Genomic DNA, 18530 nt, shown 5'->3' with positions numbered 1-18530 from the left:
ATTCTCACCTCTCTCTATTGTCCTCTGTGTCGGGATTATGTCCATCAGCCCCTACGACAAATACCTGTGTCGTGGGAGGTCATTTTCCATACACGCCAGAACTGGATTGGGTACTTTGATTACATTTGGGGATGTGAGTAAGATGTGGGCTAAAGAGAAGTCATATGTGGACTAATTGGCCAATTATTGAGGGTGTCTAATGCGATCAGGGATTGAGAACGGGAAATTAGTGCAAGACTCTTAATAAACTGTATTGACAAATGTGCTGGACACTTGCTTAAGCACCTAAAGTAAGAAAATAAAGGGTTCACAATTGCCAGACGTTGTACAAATGTGCCAAATCGGCTGAATTGTCGGGTTCAAGTACTTTAACACCAAGTGCATTTTTGCTTTGTGCTTTTTGGTCCGGTCATGTTGGAACAGATAGGGCCCGAATGCTTTTCCATAGCCAGGGATGTGAGAAGAATACTATATCTTGGGAATAAGAAAGATACTGGGGTTAAGAATTTAATTATTATTCTGATTCTATAGTCTAAATAAGACGTTCTGCCGATGACTCATGTTTGTGAAGTTCTTCAAAAGGGATGAGTTTTGTGACGTCTTTCAGAGACAATTTCTCGACAAAGCATGTGTGGGTGGAGATGCTGACGTTAGGAAGCCCTTTCCATTGTATAATTAAAGTGCTTATCGTTTCATGTCTAGACGGGGTACTTGTCTAACAGCCAGTGGCTCTCTATAAAAGGGGAAGTCAGGTAGTATATTTATGGAATGGCTGAATGAATGTTTTAATGCGTTAACATTTTTTTGTTCCTTCGGGGGAACAAGTTGTATACCTGAAACAAGACAGTGAAATAATATGGAGTGTATTCTCTCCTCGTTGCTTCCACCCAGTGTCTGGACACTGTATCTCTGTGGAATGTCTTCTACTCAAGCCTGCACTGCATGGAAAACCTTTTCAGTTCTGCATTGAGCTCCTTGTTGACTATTTTGAGGATGATACAAAACAAAAAAGACATCATATGCCTGATGAGTAAACATGGGTCATTTACAGTAACAGATTCTTCAAGCCATTTTCATGATTTGTGTCTAAATACATGAACTGTGTTCAAAGATACGAGCTGAAATCAAGTTGACTGGTCAATTTAGTGCTGTAATCGTAATTACAATTACTTACCAAGTCACTTGCACTACCTCTGGATTTTTTAGCACACCTAAAAAGAAAGTAGGGTATTTAATGACCTCAATTTCAATGCATTTTTCACTGTTAAAATCTTTCCTATATATTTGCTAATATGCCCAATAACAATGAAGTCTCCAAAAAAAGTCAGTACCAAAAGTTTTATTTATAATATTTTACTCCACCTAAGTCAACACAGGTCAGATTGGATGCAGAAAGGACCAGTGATTTGTATACAGTCAAACTTGGTATTCTACAAGATATATGTGACTTAATATCACATTTAGTGGGACAACACCTGCAGTGCATAATACAGCTCAATAAACACTATCAAGAACGCTGCCAAAATAATTGAATCCTCTTCACATTTAGTCCAGCACTTCACAAGCATTGGGGGGACGTACTCTAACTGTTACTCTGCTTCAAACAACTGGTAATATAAATAAGTAAAGGTAAGACAAAGTAGGACTGGATTGGTGGTACTTGTTTCACGACACAAACAACGAGAGAAGTGGACACAAGATCAGCACACAGCGAAAGTTCTAAATAGACAAGAATCTGAGGTTGCAATGTTCCGTCAGGTCTCAAGGATCACTTTTTTTCAAGAGCCTTCATAGATACAGGGTGCTATTGACATCTTAGCGAACAGGCAAGGGGCTATTTCAGTTAAACCTAAAAACATAGACACTCCACTAAACAAATTGCAAGCTTACATACGGGTGTATTATTTGGATTGGATTGATCCAGGTGCATAATGAGTTTGTGTCACGAGGTGGCTAAATTGATCAACGGGTGCAACTCGAGAGGAAAGACAATGGTGTATGGGTGCAGGAACAGTTAACAGTTTCACATTTACATACTTGGCCTTGCTCATATAGCACCTGGTGCAGAAATATCTGCAAACCTCACATCAAAATTTCCCTTTTCTGTTCAGCAAACACATCATTTACTTATCAAGGTTGAAATGGCAAACAATTAAAAAAGAGCTTAGGTGAGATAAGAAAAAGTATCTCGAACGTTATGTGCCTCCAAAATATCGGATGAGAATTAAATGAATTAACAATTAATCGACCTTAAAATGAATTCAACACGAGAAAGAACAAAATGAAAAAGCGAGATCAAACAGTAAGGAGAAAACAAAATCTGCAGTCTTGAACTTTTCTACGAGAAAATAAAGAGGATACAGTAACAACAATTGAGAACTGACCTTTTTGCACACTCAAGAAAGGAAGAAAAAACTGATGGTCCTAAAATGGAAAATGGCCCATGAAGTTAGGAAAAGTAAAATTGGCAAGCAAGCTTCAATTACCTTAAATGGTCCCTACTAGATTAAATTAGTAAGTGTTTTTGTTAATGTTCAATACAACATAACAGTGAGTGACAATGAAAAAGTGTATTGCAGGGCAGGATAAGGAGCGACAGACCACCATTCCCTTACTTCCCGCTACCTGGGTGCATTCGCCAAACAGCTTAACCGAGGTTGGTGATGTTGGTTTTTCCTCCAGGGGGAGCCACAATGCGCTGGGTGTTGCGGCGTGGAACGTTGTCATCAATTTGGGCACCTAACAAGGAAATCATTACAAGACGTATTCACAAAAAATGCACGTAAAATTGCTGACCAAAGTTGACTTGTACCTGACAGACTGAAGCCGGACTGATGGAGGTTACGCATGGGCTGCTGAATGAATGGTTGCTGTTGTTGCTGCTTGGTCGGCGAAGTCTTTGCAGTGGGCACCACGGACAAAACTTTGGGTGTAAGAATCACCTCACACACCGGCCCATCGTACTGACCCCGGGGGACTCCGCGCAACTCTGTCAGCTGAAGGATCACATCAATTCGTCAGTGTGAGTTCACTGACCGCTCAGAAGACACTGAGGAAGGTCATTCATTCCCCATGTGGACTTACCCTGCTACGAGCCTTTATCTTCTTGTACACGTGGTCCGGAAAGCCCTTACGGCTTATGTAGCGCCCACAGCCCTCTGTTGTGTGCAGGCTGCCTTCTTCCAGCACAACTTTACCTTGGCTGATCACCACCAGAGGACCTCCACGCACCTCCATGCCCTCAAAAATGTTGTACTCTATAGCCTAGCGAGAGAGAAGAGAAAGATGTGTAGACAAACAAAGTTTTATACACATTTTTAGAGGCCATTGAGAGCCTTGAATTGGACAACATTCCTTCATGTATTGGGGAAAGAAATGGGAGGAAACTACCAATTTATAAAACAACTAAACAAATACCGAGTTGTGGTTCTTGGCCGAGATGATCTTGGTGACATCTGGGTCCCACAGGACGAGGTCAGCATCAGAGCCCACAGCAATGCGGCCCTTGCGTGGAAAAAGATTGAAGATCTTGGCTGCATTTGTGCTTGTCACTGCCACAAACTGATTCTCATCCATCTTTCCGGTGACCTGGTGGCACATATCACTGGAATGCCTGACTACACACCAATAGAGGAGGATTGTTGGCAGAGTGGATATTGTCCCTCACCACACATTTGTCCCAGATGATAGACATCCTCTCTTCAGTTCCAGTGGTGCCCTCTGGAATGAGGGTGAAGTTATCTTTGCCTACCGCGCGTTGCGATGTTTGGAAAGCGCAGTGGGCACTAGCCGTCACCTGCAGATCCCCGCTGAATAGGACATAATGCAAAACTCTTATTTCAGCTGTTAATACAAGTTTTAGCAAGCACAAAAGGAGAAAAATAAAATCACATCACAAGAAACATGTGAGAGCACTAAAAGTGAAGTTAACCCTGAACATTTGTTTTACAATCAAGCACACAGATCAGGTATATCTCGTGCAGTCTTTCATTATAAGCACCAACCACGACAACAGAGAGCTGAGGTAATCAGGGGTGGTGGGATCAGGACTGAGGGGTGGTGATGTGACGTAGGTCGCAGCCTTGGCCCAGTTCTTGCTCCAATAATGGGTCCCGTCTGTGCCCAAGCTTGCTGAGATGGGCTCTCCGAAAACCACAGAGCCTATGAAAATGAACAGGAGGAGTCCTTGCAATTGCAATTGTGTCGCAGAAAAGAAATAGGGCACATTTTCACCACATACCCTTTTTCCTGGCTAGAGCGATGACATCTGCAGCACTCTTGCTCATCACCTTGGTGATGTAGACAGGACAATTTGTTTGATTGGCTATGGTGATAGAGCGATTGACAGCTTCGGCCTCGACCTGCCGCGAACACACAACAAAAGAATGTACTATATTTCTCTTAGGCTCTTTTTTGGCCTGCACCATTTCAGATTGAAGCCACCTCACCTCCTCTGGGCGGCTAAGCACATGACCTTCAGGCCCAGTGATACCCAGCTCGAGAATACGTCTCTGCTCCTGTTAAATCCAAAAGCAAATATGTATATGATTGGACATCTTTTTTCGTCAGTTGTACAGAAAGAGTAGATGTGTTGTCACAAAATTTGGCTGTGGCTTACAGTCAGATGATATAATCCAAAAGTATAGTATATGTACAGTAAATATCTTTACCTCAGCAATGATGTCCCCATTCTCAGCATGCACTTGAGCAATGGCACCCAAGTCTCGGATAACGCTGAATACCTCGTAAATCTAAAACAACATAATGATAAAAATGCTAGTCGGCACATTAGCATGAGCCACACACAGATATTAAACATAAAAATTTGGTGGAAGAAGACTTCGCCAATGTCATCCAAGATCTTAGCATACCTGAGAATCAGAAAGTTGAAAAATATCCTTATAGGCCAAATAGACCAGGAAAGAGTTGACACCTGAAGATAGAAAACTTATGAGAGCGAAAAGTAGAAAAAAAAGAGAGCAAAGGAGGGAGAATCCAAAGAAGGAAGAGTAAAACAACAAAGTAACCATTACAAAGGAGACTTGGGAGAATCTGGACAAAACATCTTTTAACACCATGCAGGGAGTGAAGGGGGGGGGGGGGAGATTTTTGTGACACAAATGATTGATGGGGTTCTTTTATGGCTGTGGGTAATAATAGAACGGTTGCACTCTGAATGCTGATTGCTTACCATGTTCTTTCACCAAGGTCTCCATCTCCTCCTGTGTGCCTTTCTTCCAGTCGGTGAGATCCACATGGAAAGAGTAGTCACAGCAGGATTTGCTGTCGGCGAATTCTCTCCACTGCTTGAAAGCTTCAACCAAGCCCATACCAGGTTCTGGCACCACGTGGTCGACTAGGACACACCCCAAAACAGGTTTGAACCCCAAATAATATGTACACATGACGCGTCATGTTATAATCTCTATGAAGGGGATTTTGGACATCCTTTGAAAACACACCCAGAAAATGGATCCTTCAATGAAAACTTACTGATCATGGTGGTGCCTCCTGCTAGGGCTGCTCGGGTGCCCTGGTAGAAGTCATCTGCTGCCACCATGCCTCGGTCAACCATCTGGAATCGAGTGTGTACATCAATGCCACCAGGGATCACCATTCTCCCGTGAGCCTCTATGATCTTAACTCCTCCAGGAACAATGAGGTTGTCACCGATTTGCCTGTGAGAACAGGAAAAAAACTGAGCAATACAAATACATACTAGGCAAAAACTAGAAAGACATATATGTCAAAAAAAATATGTCAACACAGATCCCTGTTCATTGGAGATTAACAAAATGATGAGAATTTATTCATGCGGGGAAAGGAAGAAACATCAAAACTGAAACTTACTTGATGACTCCATCCTCCATGTAAATATCAGCCATGAAGGACTGGTCATCATTCACGATCTTTGCTCCTTTTATGAGGAGACGATCACTCTGTAAGGTACAGACAGTTAGCTTGTGGTGGTGTGAGACAGTGAGGCAAGAGTAATGCAAATAATGGCACTGATTGGTTAGGCCCGAGTCCCTTTTAATATGGGGCACACTAGTGACAACTGTCCCATACCAATCAGTGCATATCAATCTGACTACTGTCACATTCACATTGTACCAACAATAACAATAAAAGGGCTGTTGTTTGACTAAGTGAAATGTGCCAAATTGGATTGACTTCACTGAATAACGATATAATGGCCTCAATGATAAGCTGTTTAGACGAGACAATTTACATGGTGCACTAACAATACAGTTCTAGAACACTAACACATTGAAACATTACCATGATTGTAAAATATTCATTGCATGTACATTTGAAAATAGTGTTTTGGATGATAAAAAAAATATATAAAAAATATATTCCCCTCAGATTGAGCAAAAACCATAACAAAAAGTCCAGTCTTCACCGAAATTAGATTTTTTTTCCATATTAATATTGTATCCATTTGTGAGCCAATTTGAATAATATTTAACTCATTGCTAAAATGCTTATTTTAGATTATCGTTATACATTCTGGAGTATGCAGTATGCGTGTCAGATAAGATAATGGAAGTGTCTATATTTGACAGCTACCTGTTGTCAAGATCGTAGACGCATTGCAGCTTTCAGTGCACTGTTAAAGCATGTTAGTGTTGCAGTGTTAAAACATGCTAACTGAAAACTATAAACACCATTATTTTATGTCGATATTGCGCCAATCAATGTGGCTCTAACAGCTGCAAGATTATGGCTTTTTTGGATGGGTGGTGTCCAGTGACCTACTTTACATCGACTTTATTCTTTGTCACGATATTTAGTACGCCATGCGGCTCCAAAATGCACGAAAGAATAACACATTAAACACTTGCTGCAAACATATAAAGGTATAATTCATGGAAACTAACGGAACTAAACAAACGGATGCTGCTGTCCGTGGTAATTGGATGGTTAGGACGGCTTGCGTTTGCTAAGCTATTGTAAAGGATAAAAACGATAATATAGCAGATTTGAAACGTTTGGTTGAAGAATATACTCACGGTGATTCGTGGAATGTTCTTTTTCCCTTGATAACCTGACATTTTGAGTATTTCTCCTTGGAGTGGTCCCCTCTCGGCTAACGCTAGCTCAGCAGCCGGTGAAAGAATGAATGGATGCTCAATGGATAGTCGACGCCCAGGGCAATTTGCACCTGTCTAACTACTTGTAACGATGGAGAATGACGCTAATAATTTGCTATTCAATGCTCCAATTCAAAACGTTTGCTCCAATGTGATAATATCATTCAGATTTTCGGATTTACAGGAAGATCTGAGAAGACAAGTCTCAAGAAAGGGGTTAAATCGCAACACGCATGCGCAGTACCCCACCCTTGTCAGCCCTGCTCCATGTTGTGTTCTTATTACTATACTATACTAACATGTATTAAATCGTTAATGCTATATATTGCAATCTGACTGATTGCGTCAAAGATCCCTTGGCATAATGGGATTTTAACTTGGTAAATTTATTTTTTAATATTACAAAAGCCTGCATTTTTAATAAGGGTGTGAAGATGTATACATTTTATGCAAGTATATGTACTATTAATAAATAAGGACAAACTCCCTGGTAACCAGTTTGTTTTCTTTATTCAGAACGAGGTCTGTTCAGAGCTTCCATTGTCCTCAAGTACTTGTTTACTAGCTGTGCAGAAATCTGTCAATGATAATAGGCATGTTTAAGATTACAATTCCATTATGGAACCTTATGTTATATTGCTAGTCACTGTACAGAAACCCATAGGAATATTGTAAATGGAGTTATTATGTTTTGTGATGCATTGGTACCCACACTGAGTGTTTTAAAATGTAATTTACCACAGCAGCCAGAATACAGTAAAAGGTTTGGGTTTCTACATTACACCACAGTGTCATCAATTTTGAAAATACTGACATTACTCCAGTCATTATTCTTAAGTATCATTATAAACAACAATATACAGAAAATACATGCACTTAAACTAGTAAATGCTTGTCTACTTAGTTTTTTCCCCACTCACATTTTAGGCCTGTTTAATCAAAATGGCAATGATAATAGAAAGTGACAACTAGATGAAATTAATTCTGAAAAACATTTTCAATGGTGAGGTTTGCATCAAAGGTTGACAGCTGATGTCAGCAAAAAAATACATTGACATTATATACACAGGTACTGTGTATATTGTGCATTGATATGATGTATTATTGTTCGTAAAACAATGAATTTTTGAGGATCACAGTTCTAAGTATCTTCACAACTGCTTTTAGCAAAACATATTAGGGAACTTGCAAAAACACAATGAAAATGTGCAATTGCAGTAATTTGACACTCATTGTCTCAATATGCATTAAAAAGCAATATATAAAGGCAAAAAAAAATAAAAATAAAAAGCAGCATATTGTCTATTAAATTGCCGCTCAGCCCAAGTTCCACTATCATAACATAGTTAAATACTACAAAAAGCAAAAACTGCTAGAAACATGTTTGAATCGAAGTGTATGTTTTTAAACTAAAAATAACAAAGAAAAAAACAACAACAACACTGATGGTAAAAATGATCAAGCTTCTATTTTTAAAAGACTTGTCCAGCATTATTAGCTTCCTTCGACAACTGCACTTCTAAAGTTCTGCTTAAAACGTTAAGGCGTTACAAGTTCCTTCGGTCACCTGTACTTTTCATAATTAAGATATGGCGCACATTTTTGGTTCATAGACACTGGCGAGCAAAAGAGTAGTAGAATGAATCAGCTAGAAGACTAGATAGACAGTCTGGTGACAAAACAACAAAAATAAGGAGTGAAATTTCACAAAAGTCATTCCCAACCAAAACCCCACCCTGACCATAACCTGATGCCACATTTCCAACATTTGTATTTCAACACAACTGAATTTTATCCACTTAAACAGGGTTTGTTATTGAATGGAAACCAGTTAATTGGGGTGCTTTGTGTCATTTTGAGAAGGAATAATCACATTACAACATGTGTATATACACTTACAATGTGACACGATCAACATGGATTGGCAGGGCAAATGTGGGCGCACGATGACTGCAGAGAAAGACGTGATAACAGCTTGCTTGAAAGACAGGAGGACATCCAGGCACTGTTTTCTACTCAGTAAGAGCTGGCGGAGGCTGTGACCAGTCTTTTACCAATGTACACTCTTCAAAAACAAAAAAATAGGAAATTAATGACATGAAAAGTAAATGAAACCATCAAATAATGTATGAATGTGTCACAAAGACAACTACTTCATGTAGCATGGTGGTGTTTTGTGTTTTTTATTAATGCTAGTGTCTCAAAATATTTCATAGCATAAATAAGGATGTCAATGGCCATAAAACATTCGACTTCTTACCCGATTCCAAGAGCAAGAATGTGCGAAATGAAAAGCGACGGGATGAAGATTTTGAGGAACTCAGCAGAGAATACGCCGCCTTTCTTCATGACCCCACTCTTCCTCATACTGAGGGAGACTGCACGCCGGGGGTGCCTGAAGTGAAATTCCCTGGAATGATAAGATTGGAACATCAAGAAAAAGCCCCCGTCAATATTCTGAATAACAAGCTTGAGTGGCTTCTCACTTGGGTGGAATATTTTCTGGTCTGCTGGACCAATCGGCAACCCAGTCTACTTCTTTGTTCATGAGGATATCATCAACTCTGTCTTTGTCTGTGCCTTCGTCTTCTGACTATATAGCAGTGAGGACAAGTTAGGAAAGGATATACAAATAAAACCTGTAACTAAAATACAAAGCAATTGTATTCATTCTTAAATATTGTGTTGATGGCTACCTCACAATCTCTTGGACTGGACATGTCCACGTCAAAAGTGATCTGACCCTCAGCTTGGTTGGGACTTTGTGGCCTGTGAGGACTAAGTAGATACTTTGTGATTAATACATATGCTTCTACACTATTGGCAAATATACACGATTGATAACTGGCTTTAGCCCCACCTGTCACACGAAGAATTGCTCGGGCTAGACTCGTGCTGTGCATCCAGGAGGATCTTCTCCATGTCTCCATTGTGAATGGATGAGGATGACGGCACATGTTCTAGTCCTCCGATCAGGGTTTCATCCATCTCAGACACCACTTCCAAGGTTTGACTCATGCCAGCATTTGCATTTATTTGGTCTGCAGCAACTGATTCTTGCGAATGGGTGTGTGCACCCTGGGCTCCTGTGTTTCCATTTAACTCCAACTCCACCCAAGAGCCTTGGATCACACAAAAAGGTTCAAGATTATTTAATCCATTTTTGCTAACATAAAATCTGACACATGGCACGTTGGATTCTGATTTTTTAAACTCCCGTCAGTGATAGCGTTCATATTTGTGCCACTGCCCTACTAAGAGGATCTTTATTTATTTCTTTTTTTAAACCAGGAGGGCGTTATGCAATCTATGACAGCCAGCTTCACTGCTAACACAATGCGAAAAAAAATCAATAACGCACTTTCATTAATTCATATTTGAATTATGAAAAACATAACACACCACCAAGAAGAAAGAACAATTATTAATTCGATGTGCCTGGGCATGTCTGATTCTATTTTTATAATCATGTCAACAATGCAGGCTTCTGTTGCGTAACAGCCTGACGTGTCGCCGTTTTACATTCCGTGTGATGCTCATACCATTAAAAATATTTTATCAAACGTAAAACAACCTTGGATCTGTTGTGGGTCAAATTCTTTAATCTTTTAGTTAGCATTGACAAAGAAGAAAAGTTGCGACGAAAAACGAAGGAAAATATTTTTATTGTTTAAATTAGGAAGACGAGGGTTCTTAAACAACGAGAGAAGAAAAACAACAACACAATATTGATGACTGCACGGAAACTCGTTAAATCAAAAACAAGACAATGTTGTCCTTTTTTGTCTCAAAGTTGTTTTCATTTTGGTTAAGAGTCCGCCTCACATAAAATTGACGATTTGATTGGCTATAAATTCCATCAATGAAAAGATGGCGATATCCTATTGGCTCCCTTTCAGGAACGTCATCGTACGTCAACCAACGACTTGCCAAGATGAGGAAACGTTTTTTAGTCAATGCAACTTTAACCAAAATTACTCAAGCAGCATTACGGACAAGAGAAACTTTATCGCGCTTTAAATTATGTGTGAAATATAAACGCGCACGATGTAACGTACCATGAAGTCCTGGTTCTTCGTTATTGTTTTGTTGAGCAGCAGCGGTGGACATGTTGACTTCTCAGTTTTAGCATTCGTCAACATTACCGGAGGTGCGCATGCGCAGTCAGTCCATAGTCCAGACGATGAGACAAGATAAAAAAGATTGCGTTTAACTCCTAATTGGCGTCTTACCTTTTCATGTCAAAATACGTAGGGGTGATGTATAACGCCTACACAAAAATCAGACAAAGACGCATGGCTTTATGTGATCACTCATCCCATAATTGTGTAGGACTAGGATATAAAAAGGAAAAATGTAGGTGCATCTGTCATAGACTAAGGAATTTTAAGAGTATAAGATGCTACTGTTAGAAACACATCCCCCCAATGAAAGCTCATGTTCATAATAACTCACAAACACATTTAATAGGCGTTTTAGTAAGGCATTCTTTATTTATTTAGTACTGAAAAGCTGTTTTCTTGATGTTTGGAACATGGAACAGAGGCTTGCTCCCCTGAGTGTTTTCCATCTAAAATGTTGAAAGTGAATTTGTCAGGTTATCATAATCTTACAAAAGCAGGGGAGGGAGAACACCTCCCTCCCCTGCAAATAGAGGATTTGTGATTTAGCAAATATCCTGTATGCAATGGGAGAAAAGGCTGTAATTTTTTTAAAGAAGGATGATGACAAAAACTGCTAGAAATGAGCATTCATCTTTTTACACAAATCTGCATGCGTGACATAAATCAAAGTTCTCTATTGGTACTGAACCTTTAACCACTTGTATTAAGAGCAGCAGTAATGACAGAGCAAAAGGCATTACAACACTTTTTTTTTTATAAAGAACTGGAGAACAAACTGTTGAGTATCAAAACAAGATTTGTCAAACTGGCCAAGAGATTCCATACATTTTTCGGACTATTTCATAGGCAATTGTTTTGTAAATGTCCCGCTACTGAAAGATATCCCTCATCCCTGAGGAAGTGACAGCAACTCTTTTTTTGATGACATTGCACTTATTTGGGTTTGATATGTTTAAAACTACCAAAATATGGCACAAAAGAAGTCCTCAAGCTGTTTTGAAAATAATGACAGAAGGACAGACAGTATAGCAACAGCAGAAATGAGTTTAGGTACCTCCTTAATGTACATGTACTTACAGAATGTGCATAAAACATTCATGAACTGACCAAGTGCTTTACAAATTCCCCCTTGAACAATAATATACATTATTTTGAAAAGCATATACAACAGACACCCTTTCAAGAAAATAAGGCAAGTTACTTGACTGGCTTTTGAAGGAGTAAGTTAAAGACGTCTTTCTCCCTTTTAGGCATGATACTGGTCATGTTTTAAATGATTTTGGGGGTGTCACAATCAGCTAACGAGTGAAAGTATTTCAATGGCATGCCCTTTTTTGACATTATATAAACTTTCCAACAATTACCTTCTCAGGTAAACCAATTATCACAGACTGTCATGCAGCCTTCCTGCTACAATCAACCAGCCATCAGAAAGAAAGCAACATTTTAAATAGCAGTGATCAGACTAAGTATTGACTCAACTCTTAAAAAAATAAATCATCTATAGTAACTGTTTCTTTCAGAGGTACAGTTTATATATGTATATAAAAAAACAATCTGGGGATAAAGTAAACTTTTATGCTTTCTGTAAAACACAATGGCCGATGATCCGCCTTCTGTTTTGTCATTTGCAAACATTGAGCAGAGCATTAAGAAGAATTATACATGACAAGAGTAAGCACGTTATACTTTGGTATGATTCCTTTCCTCCATCAATACCTGCCTTATGTCTGCATGTTTTCTGTCCATGTCTAAAGCCAAACATTATAATGATTTTCATCCAACAATAGAATTGCTCAGTGTTTCCTTATTTCTAAGCTTCATATGTAGACACTATTTAAATACGTAGTATCTGGAAATGAAGACTATGTAGGCACCTGAGATAACCTGAAAAGGGGATTTTGAAACATGACTCAAACAATACCACCCATCTATTTTCTCCCACTTATGCTCGGTATGATAAACAAGTTTTCAGGAAGAACCGGTGCATTTGGCAATTTAACAACTGATATATATATATATATATATATATATAGAAGTAAATAAAGGAGTGTCAACCATTTGTGTCAGCAGGGTTTTTTTAACAGTGCAAATGAGTTTATAATTTGACATTTTCTTGCTAAAAATGAGTATAAAATGTTATCGCAACAGAGAACGTATGATCAAGAAGTAATGGCATGAACACAAAAATGAAAAATGTGTTCTTTTTGAATTGGGATGAAGTGAAGTTGTAACTAGTAGCTTGAAAAAAAATGTTTCTACTGGATGGAAAATAAAACCCTGATTCTCAAAATCTGGAACATAATTAGCCCAATGAAGTAGGTTCATTTTGTATGACGCATGAAAATATGTACTTGTGACATTCAGTCATTCTTTATGAGCCCGACAAGTGTTGTGTTAGTGTAATAGATCATCAAATGCTAGTTTATTTTGTCCTGGAATATGTACAGATTATTGGTAGTGGCCACAGCAATAACGTTGTCCAGCGGATGCCAGGCAGTGTGGAGGATCTTCTTGTTAAAGTCCAAATTGTCTACACTAATCTCATCCTTTTTGCGCTTCCCACCTGAGCTTACTTTGCGGGGTCTCAGGACAGACTGTGGCTTGCTGTTCTCCCTTGATGCCTCAAATGTCACATCCTGCCTGTATCCACGCTCGAACATCCTGAAGAAGTTATTGTAGGAACCTGTCATGACCACGCTGCAGTAATAGGGGGAGACAGAGACGTCATTAGGATGGGGACTGGAACAGACACTAATGCAATCAGCTTTGTCAAAATTAAAGACAATGGTCAATCCAAAACAGAGCTTTAGCGACAATAACATTTTAGGTAAGACTAAAGAAAAAAAAAAACATTAGACTGAAACTGTGAGCTTACCTGTCGTTCCCATTCCAACAGCACTCAAACTTGTCAAAGATGCAATCGTTCTCATAGAGTGAACACAACTTGCTCCTGAGATATTCATGCACCTAAACAGAGGAAAAATCATTATGAGCTACTTTTAAGAAAAGTAGGGAAATGAGCAAGTCACAGAAATGTAACAAAATACAGGATTTTTATAATTGGTACCAAGCAATGGAAAAGGCATAATTTCTAGTGGCTACTCTTATAAAGGCATCCCCAATTAAAACTTAATATAGAATACCATCTTAATGACGATACCATACCTGATAAGTCTCTATTGGACGAGTCTCCATGTTGAGGTCCCATATTTTGATGGTCAGGTAGTCACGGGTCATCATGTAACGTCCACTGTGGCTAAACTTCACATCAGAGATGGATGAGGTTATTTCTGAGAAGAAGGAGCGATTGTTGGGATCCTCTGACTCTTCAAAAACTGTTGGAGGAACAATTTGCTCAAGTTATTACACAATTTCGTTGGGTTCTGTCCACTAATGACCTCAATTTATTTACATTTGGCATGGTTGTCACATAGCGCAGACGCCCTCATGTCGCACAAGCGGATGGCTCCTTTACTGCTACTGTACACAAACGTATTGCATTGGTTAGGATGAAACTCCGAGGCTGTGATGACCTCAGTCAATTCCTCCATGTTAGCTGGCTTAATGTCAACAATATCTGTGTAGGAATCATTCAGGCCAACAGCAGGAAGGGACACAAGAGAAATGTTTTTCCATCATAAGATCAAGGATGGTTGATTCATATCGTTCCACCCAGACTTCAATCATCCTTACAGTTTCTCTGACAACAGCCCTCCCACACGATAGAAAGGAGGGGATCAATTATCTCCTAGTAAGCCGTATCCACTAATGAGATTGTCTGCGAGGGGTGAAAAGGGGAAGGATACTGAAGCTGCGATCGGTGATCTCCAAGTGCCAAAGGTTGACGCGAAGGTCATCGGAGGATAGGTAGGTTTCACAATCGCTGTTGACTGAGATGGAATTGATGTGGTAGGTGTGAGCGTTGGCAAAAACTCTCCGCGGACTGGCCTCCACCATCAGATCCATGGGTTGAAATATTGGCACCTAGACAGTAAATTCACACAAGACTTTATTTTTATAGTTGATATTTTATCATAATGTCATTCCAAAATAAAAAAAATAAAAACAATTAATAAAGAAAAAAATAAATAAAAATATCCACCCGTAGTGTTGTAACAGTATTTGGATCTCTGTATCGGCCATCATCTTCTTTCAAATTGTAACCTTCAGGTCTCTTGTCTCGCTCACTTATTTTCCACAGCTTTATGGTTTTATCTATGAAGGGGGGAAAAAAAGAGAACTAGAAATTAATATTGCATTTTCAGCCAGTAAATATATTATTATATGAATTTTAATGGACCAGATTTGCTCAAGTCATTAATTCTAGAAGTTTGATTTATTCTGTCTCCGTTTGAAAATTATGATTACTATATGTATGAGCAATTCAAAATGCAGAGATCCCTTGCTTTTTGCATCTTAGTGGTATTCATGCATTTGTGTGCATGTGCGCACAAGTTGTTAATGAATACTTTTGAAAATCCTAATGATGGACTCAATCCGCAGAATGTAATCCGCAAAGTAGCGAGATTACTCCATGTTGGGAAGTTGCCCTTTTTAGCTAGAAATAGTTGTGGAACGCAAGTAAAACCTCTAGTGCATACACTTGTCAACTTGCCATTTGTGGATAAAAGAAAGTGAGCAGCATTTTTCTGGGGCAACCACCGAATCTTGTTGATCTTCTCCTCAATTTCAAGGCTCTTCAGATAGTCAAACTCAGGCTCATGGCTCTGAAAAGTGCTGTAAACATTGTATTCTCCACGACACTGAGGCTGATTCTTACTCTAAAACAAAAAAAGCAAAGAGCAAACATCAGTGACAACAACACTAAAAATAATGTGACAAGTGTAGATCTTAACGATCCAATTTCTATAAATTGAAATGTAATTACCTCTGGCTCCTGTTGAAAGATGACTACACGACCTCCTTTGTCTCCAGTAGCTAGCAACTCCCCACAGTGGTTGAATTCAACAGTGGAAATGATATCAGCTGTCAACAGAGTAATATCAGTATTTCCTATCTCACTTCTTTTAACGTTGTATCTCTGTCCAAAGTAATTGGCAACCACAATATCAAGAGTTAAACTGTGCATGTTTTGGTCATCAATGAGCTGTGACACCAATATCAATAAGGGTAAAAAAACAACAGAAGACTAAAGGTCAGTGACGCAAACCTGGATGTATTCACAGGGTAAACGGGTCTGGTGAAAAGTTGAAGTGAAATTAAGCAAGCAAGTGGATCTCACAAACAAGCTTTCCCCATCTAACCGTACAATACAGTCTAACAAGCAATCCTTGTTAACAGCCTGGCACTATTATCAACACTATTCTTAACAAAGGCAAAGAGAGTGGAAAACATAAAGTGCCTCCTACAGGCCTTTTTTGGACCAGCTCATTTAAACACAAGAGACAATTAATTATTAGAAAACAATTGTTATTGTGGTCTAGTTAAAGTTGTCATTATTTTCCATGAATCTGTCAACGCTTAGAAGGAATAGCAAAACAGTCAACTTTGCATATAAAAGTCATTATAAAAAGAATGATGTAGAACTATAATATTCGTTCAATCTTGACTTTAAGATCAATGTTCTGTTAGCTTTAAACAACAAATTTGATGAGTATTTACTGTAAGCTCAAGTTCAAGAATTGAAACTCCACTATTCAAAGCATTAGTCAAACAAACAATCCGACTCCAAAAGCGCAATGAAAACAATACACGAGAGACTAAATGCAAGTTGGATTCAGGACAGGATGCAGCTCTTTGCTCCTTTCCCAATAATTCGCACAGCTGGAGTTGTCTATTATGGGAACAAAATGGCAGACGAGGTCTGACAGTCCCAAAGGCGCAAGAGAATCACAAGAGAAGGCTCTGAGAGTCCACAGCTGTCAGCCAACTCACGTCCATTTAACGCCATGCTGGCATCCAGTAAATAGTATTACAATTATTTTTAGCTGCAGGATTATCATGTCAAGATTCTGCAAGAGATGTGGGCGATATTGCAATAAATGTGACCAGCTCATGCAACAGAAAAAAGTCCAATTTGAGATATTCATATACTATTACAATTCTGCATGCAATTCCCCTCAAAAAAGTGATGAATAAATAAATCTGAGCACCTTAAAAATTGACAAAGTTTTGGTACATAATGTCACATTCAGAGAATAGGAAAGACTGGGTTTTTAAAATTTTAATTTAATATTTTGGTATTAACTTTTTGATCGCCAATGGACAGCGATGGACGTCCAATCCTTTACAACTGGAAGCTGTAACCCCAAATCAAAGTGGATTTGACGTTTATCACCGTGAATGGCAGAAAACAATCACTTATTGACATCCTTTCATCTAAATTGATTATTTTTTTAAATAGAAACAACATAATGATCAAGAGGTGAAATGATTTTGCACATTTATCAATAGTCTACGAGTGTACTAGTATAACAATGTTAAAATGGATATGGAAGGAAAGCTTTCAAAACACGCACTTGGGGCCAATGATAAGAAAATCATCTGGTCTTACCTTCTGCGACATCGTCATCTATCGCCCCTTTGACTTGGGAGAAGCACCATTGCACCTCATCGCTCTCATCACCGACCCCTGCAGGAGAAAGAACCCCCTTTTCAAGACACCTCACGAAGAGCAACTTTGAAAATCAAGCAGGAACGTTGACTATATTAGAATCTGCTTAGCATGCTAGCTAACCCTGCAGGTTTAACACAATAATACAGCAAACTTGCGTTTCCTCACTGACTAACGGTACATTTGCCACAGACATGCCGTTTGTCTCAAGTTTTACCTGCCATGGTGAGCCACTCGGGGAGAGTGGGGGTCTTTGAGGCGTCTTTGAAGCACTGCTGCGGACTGGTTGCTTCTGGATGGTGAGATGTGAAGGAATGAAACTGAGAGTGCTGCCAATGTTTGTTAATATTTTTCCCCAAGATTCTTACACGCCAGTGGCCAAGTACTAGTGAGTACTAGTGTTTAGTTAAAATTGTTAACAGCGCAGGTGTTTAGACTTTGCACTCTACTTTAAGAAATTCCCTCGTCCCTGCCTCTCCCCACAAAGTACATTTTCAAAATGGCGCAGCGTGGGTGGCGTTGACACTTATTGTACGAGTCACACCGGGCGAGCGGTGACAATGAGCATGCAAAACAATCGTTTCGTCGTCCTAAACTCCATTTGTACGTGACAATCAATATATTTCAGAAACTTGACACATTTTTATTTGAATTTTTAATTTTTAGCTCACTTGAAAATGGCAATAACTTATCTTTTGTATAGCACAAAACACTTAACCCCGCCCGTGTGAA

At 39.1% G+C, this 18530-nt stretch overlaps 3 protein-coding genes across 3 annotated transcripts; all 3 read right to left on the bottom strand.

Annotated features, from left to right (window-relative positions):
- Positions 1-1324: 1324 nt before the first annotated feature.
- LOC144194987 (dihydropyrimidinase-related protein 2-like) lies at positions 1325-7320 on the bottom strand. The gene is made up of 14 exons (XM_077714279.1): positions 7017-7320; positions 5851-5939; positions 5494-5678; positions 5192-5356; positions 4872-4933; positions 4671-4751; positions 4449-4517; positions 4241-4361; positions 4005-4161; positions 3668-3809; positions 3418-3588; positions 3085-3264; positions 2813-2996; positions 1325-2739 (listed from the first exon to the last, which is right to left on the bottom strand). Exons 1-14 carry the CDS (start codon positions 7056-7058, stop codon positions 2648-2650), a joined length of 1740 nt encoding a protein of 579 aa, XP_077570405.1. The 5' UTR covers positions 7059-7320; the 3' UTR covers positions 1325-2647.
- Positions 7321-7588: 268 nt separating this feature from the next.
- LOC144194989 (BCL2/adenovirus E1B 19 kDa protein-interacting protein 3-like) lies at positions 7589-11276 on the bottom strand. The gene is made up of 6 exons (XM_077714282.1): positions 11156-11276; positions 9958-10219; positions 9794-9875; positions 9584-9690; positions 9358-9507; positions 7589-9162 (listed from the first exon to the last, which is right to left on the bottom strand). Exons 1-6 carry the CDS (start codon positions 11205-11207, stop codon positions 9114-9116), a joined length of 702 nt encoding a protein of 233 aa, XP_077570408.1. The 5' UTR covers positions 11208-11276; the 3' UTR covers positions 7589-9113.
- Positions 11277-12247: 971 nt separating this feature from the next.
- LOC144194988 (serine/threonine-protein phosphatase 2A 55 kDa regulatory subunit B alpha isoform-like) lies at positions 12248-18310 on the bottom strand. The gene is made up of 10 exons (XM_077714280.1): positions 18016-18310; positions 17739-17816; positions 16113-16210; positions 15840-16005; positions 15327-15439; positions 15031-15208; positions 14637-14801; positions 14390-14559; positions 14100-14191; positions 12248-13921 (listed from the first exon to the last, which is right to left on the bottom strand). Exons 1-10 carry the CDS (start codon positions 18020-18022, stop codon positions 13642-13644), a joined length of 1347 nt encoding a protein of 448 aa, XP_077570406.1. The 5' UTR covers positions 18023-18310; the 3' UTR covers positions 12248-13641.
- Positions 18311-18530: the final 220 nt, after the last annotated feature.

Source organism: Stigmatopora nigra, chromosome 4, assembly GCF_051989575.1.
Source record: "Stigmatopora nigra isolate UIUO_SnigA chromosome 4, RoL_Snig_1.1, whole genome shotgun sequence".
Taxonomy (NCBI): domain Eukaryota; kingdom Metazoa; phylum Chordata; class Actinopteri; order Syngnathiformes; family Syngnathidae; genus Stigmatopora; species Stigmatopora nigra.
The sequence above is the reverse complement of the archived record's forward strand: the minus strand, read 5'-3'. Positions and strand labels throughout refer to the sequence as shown.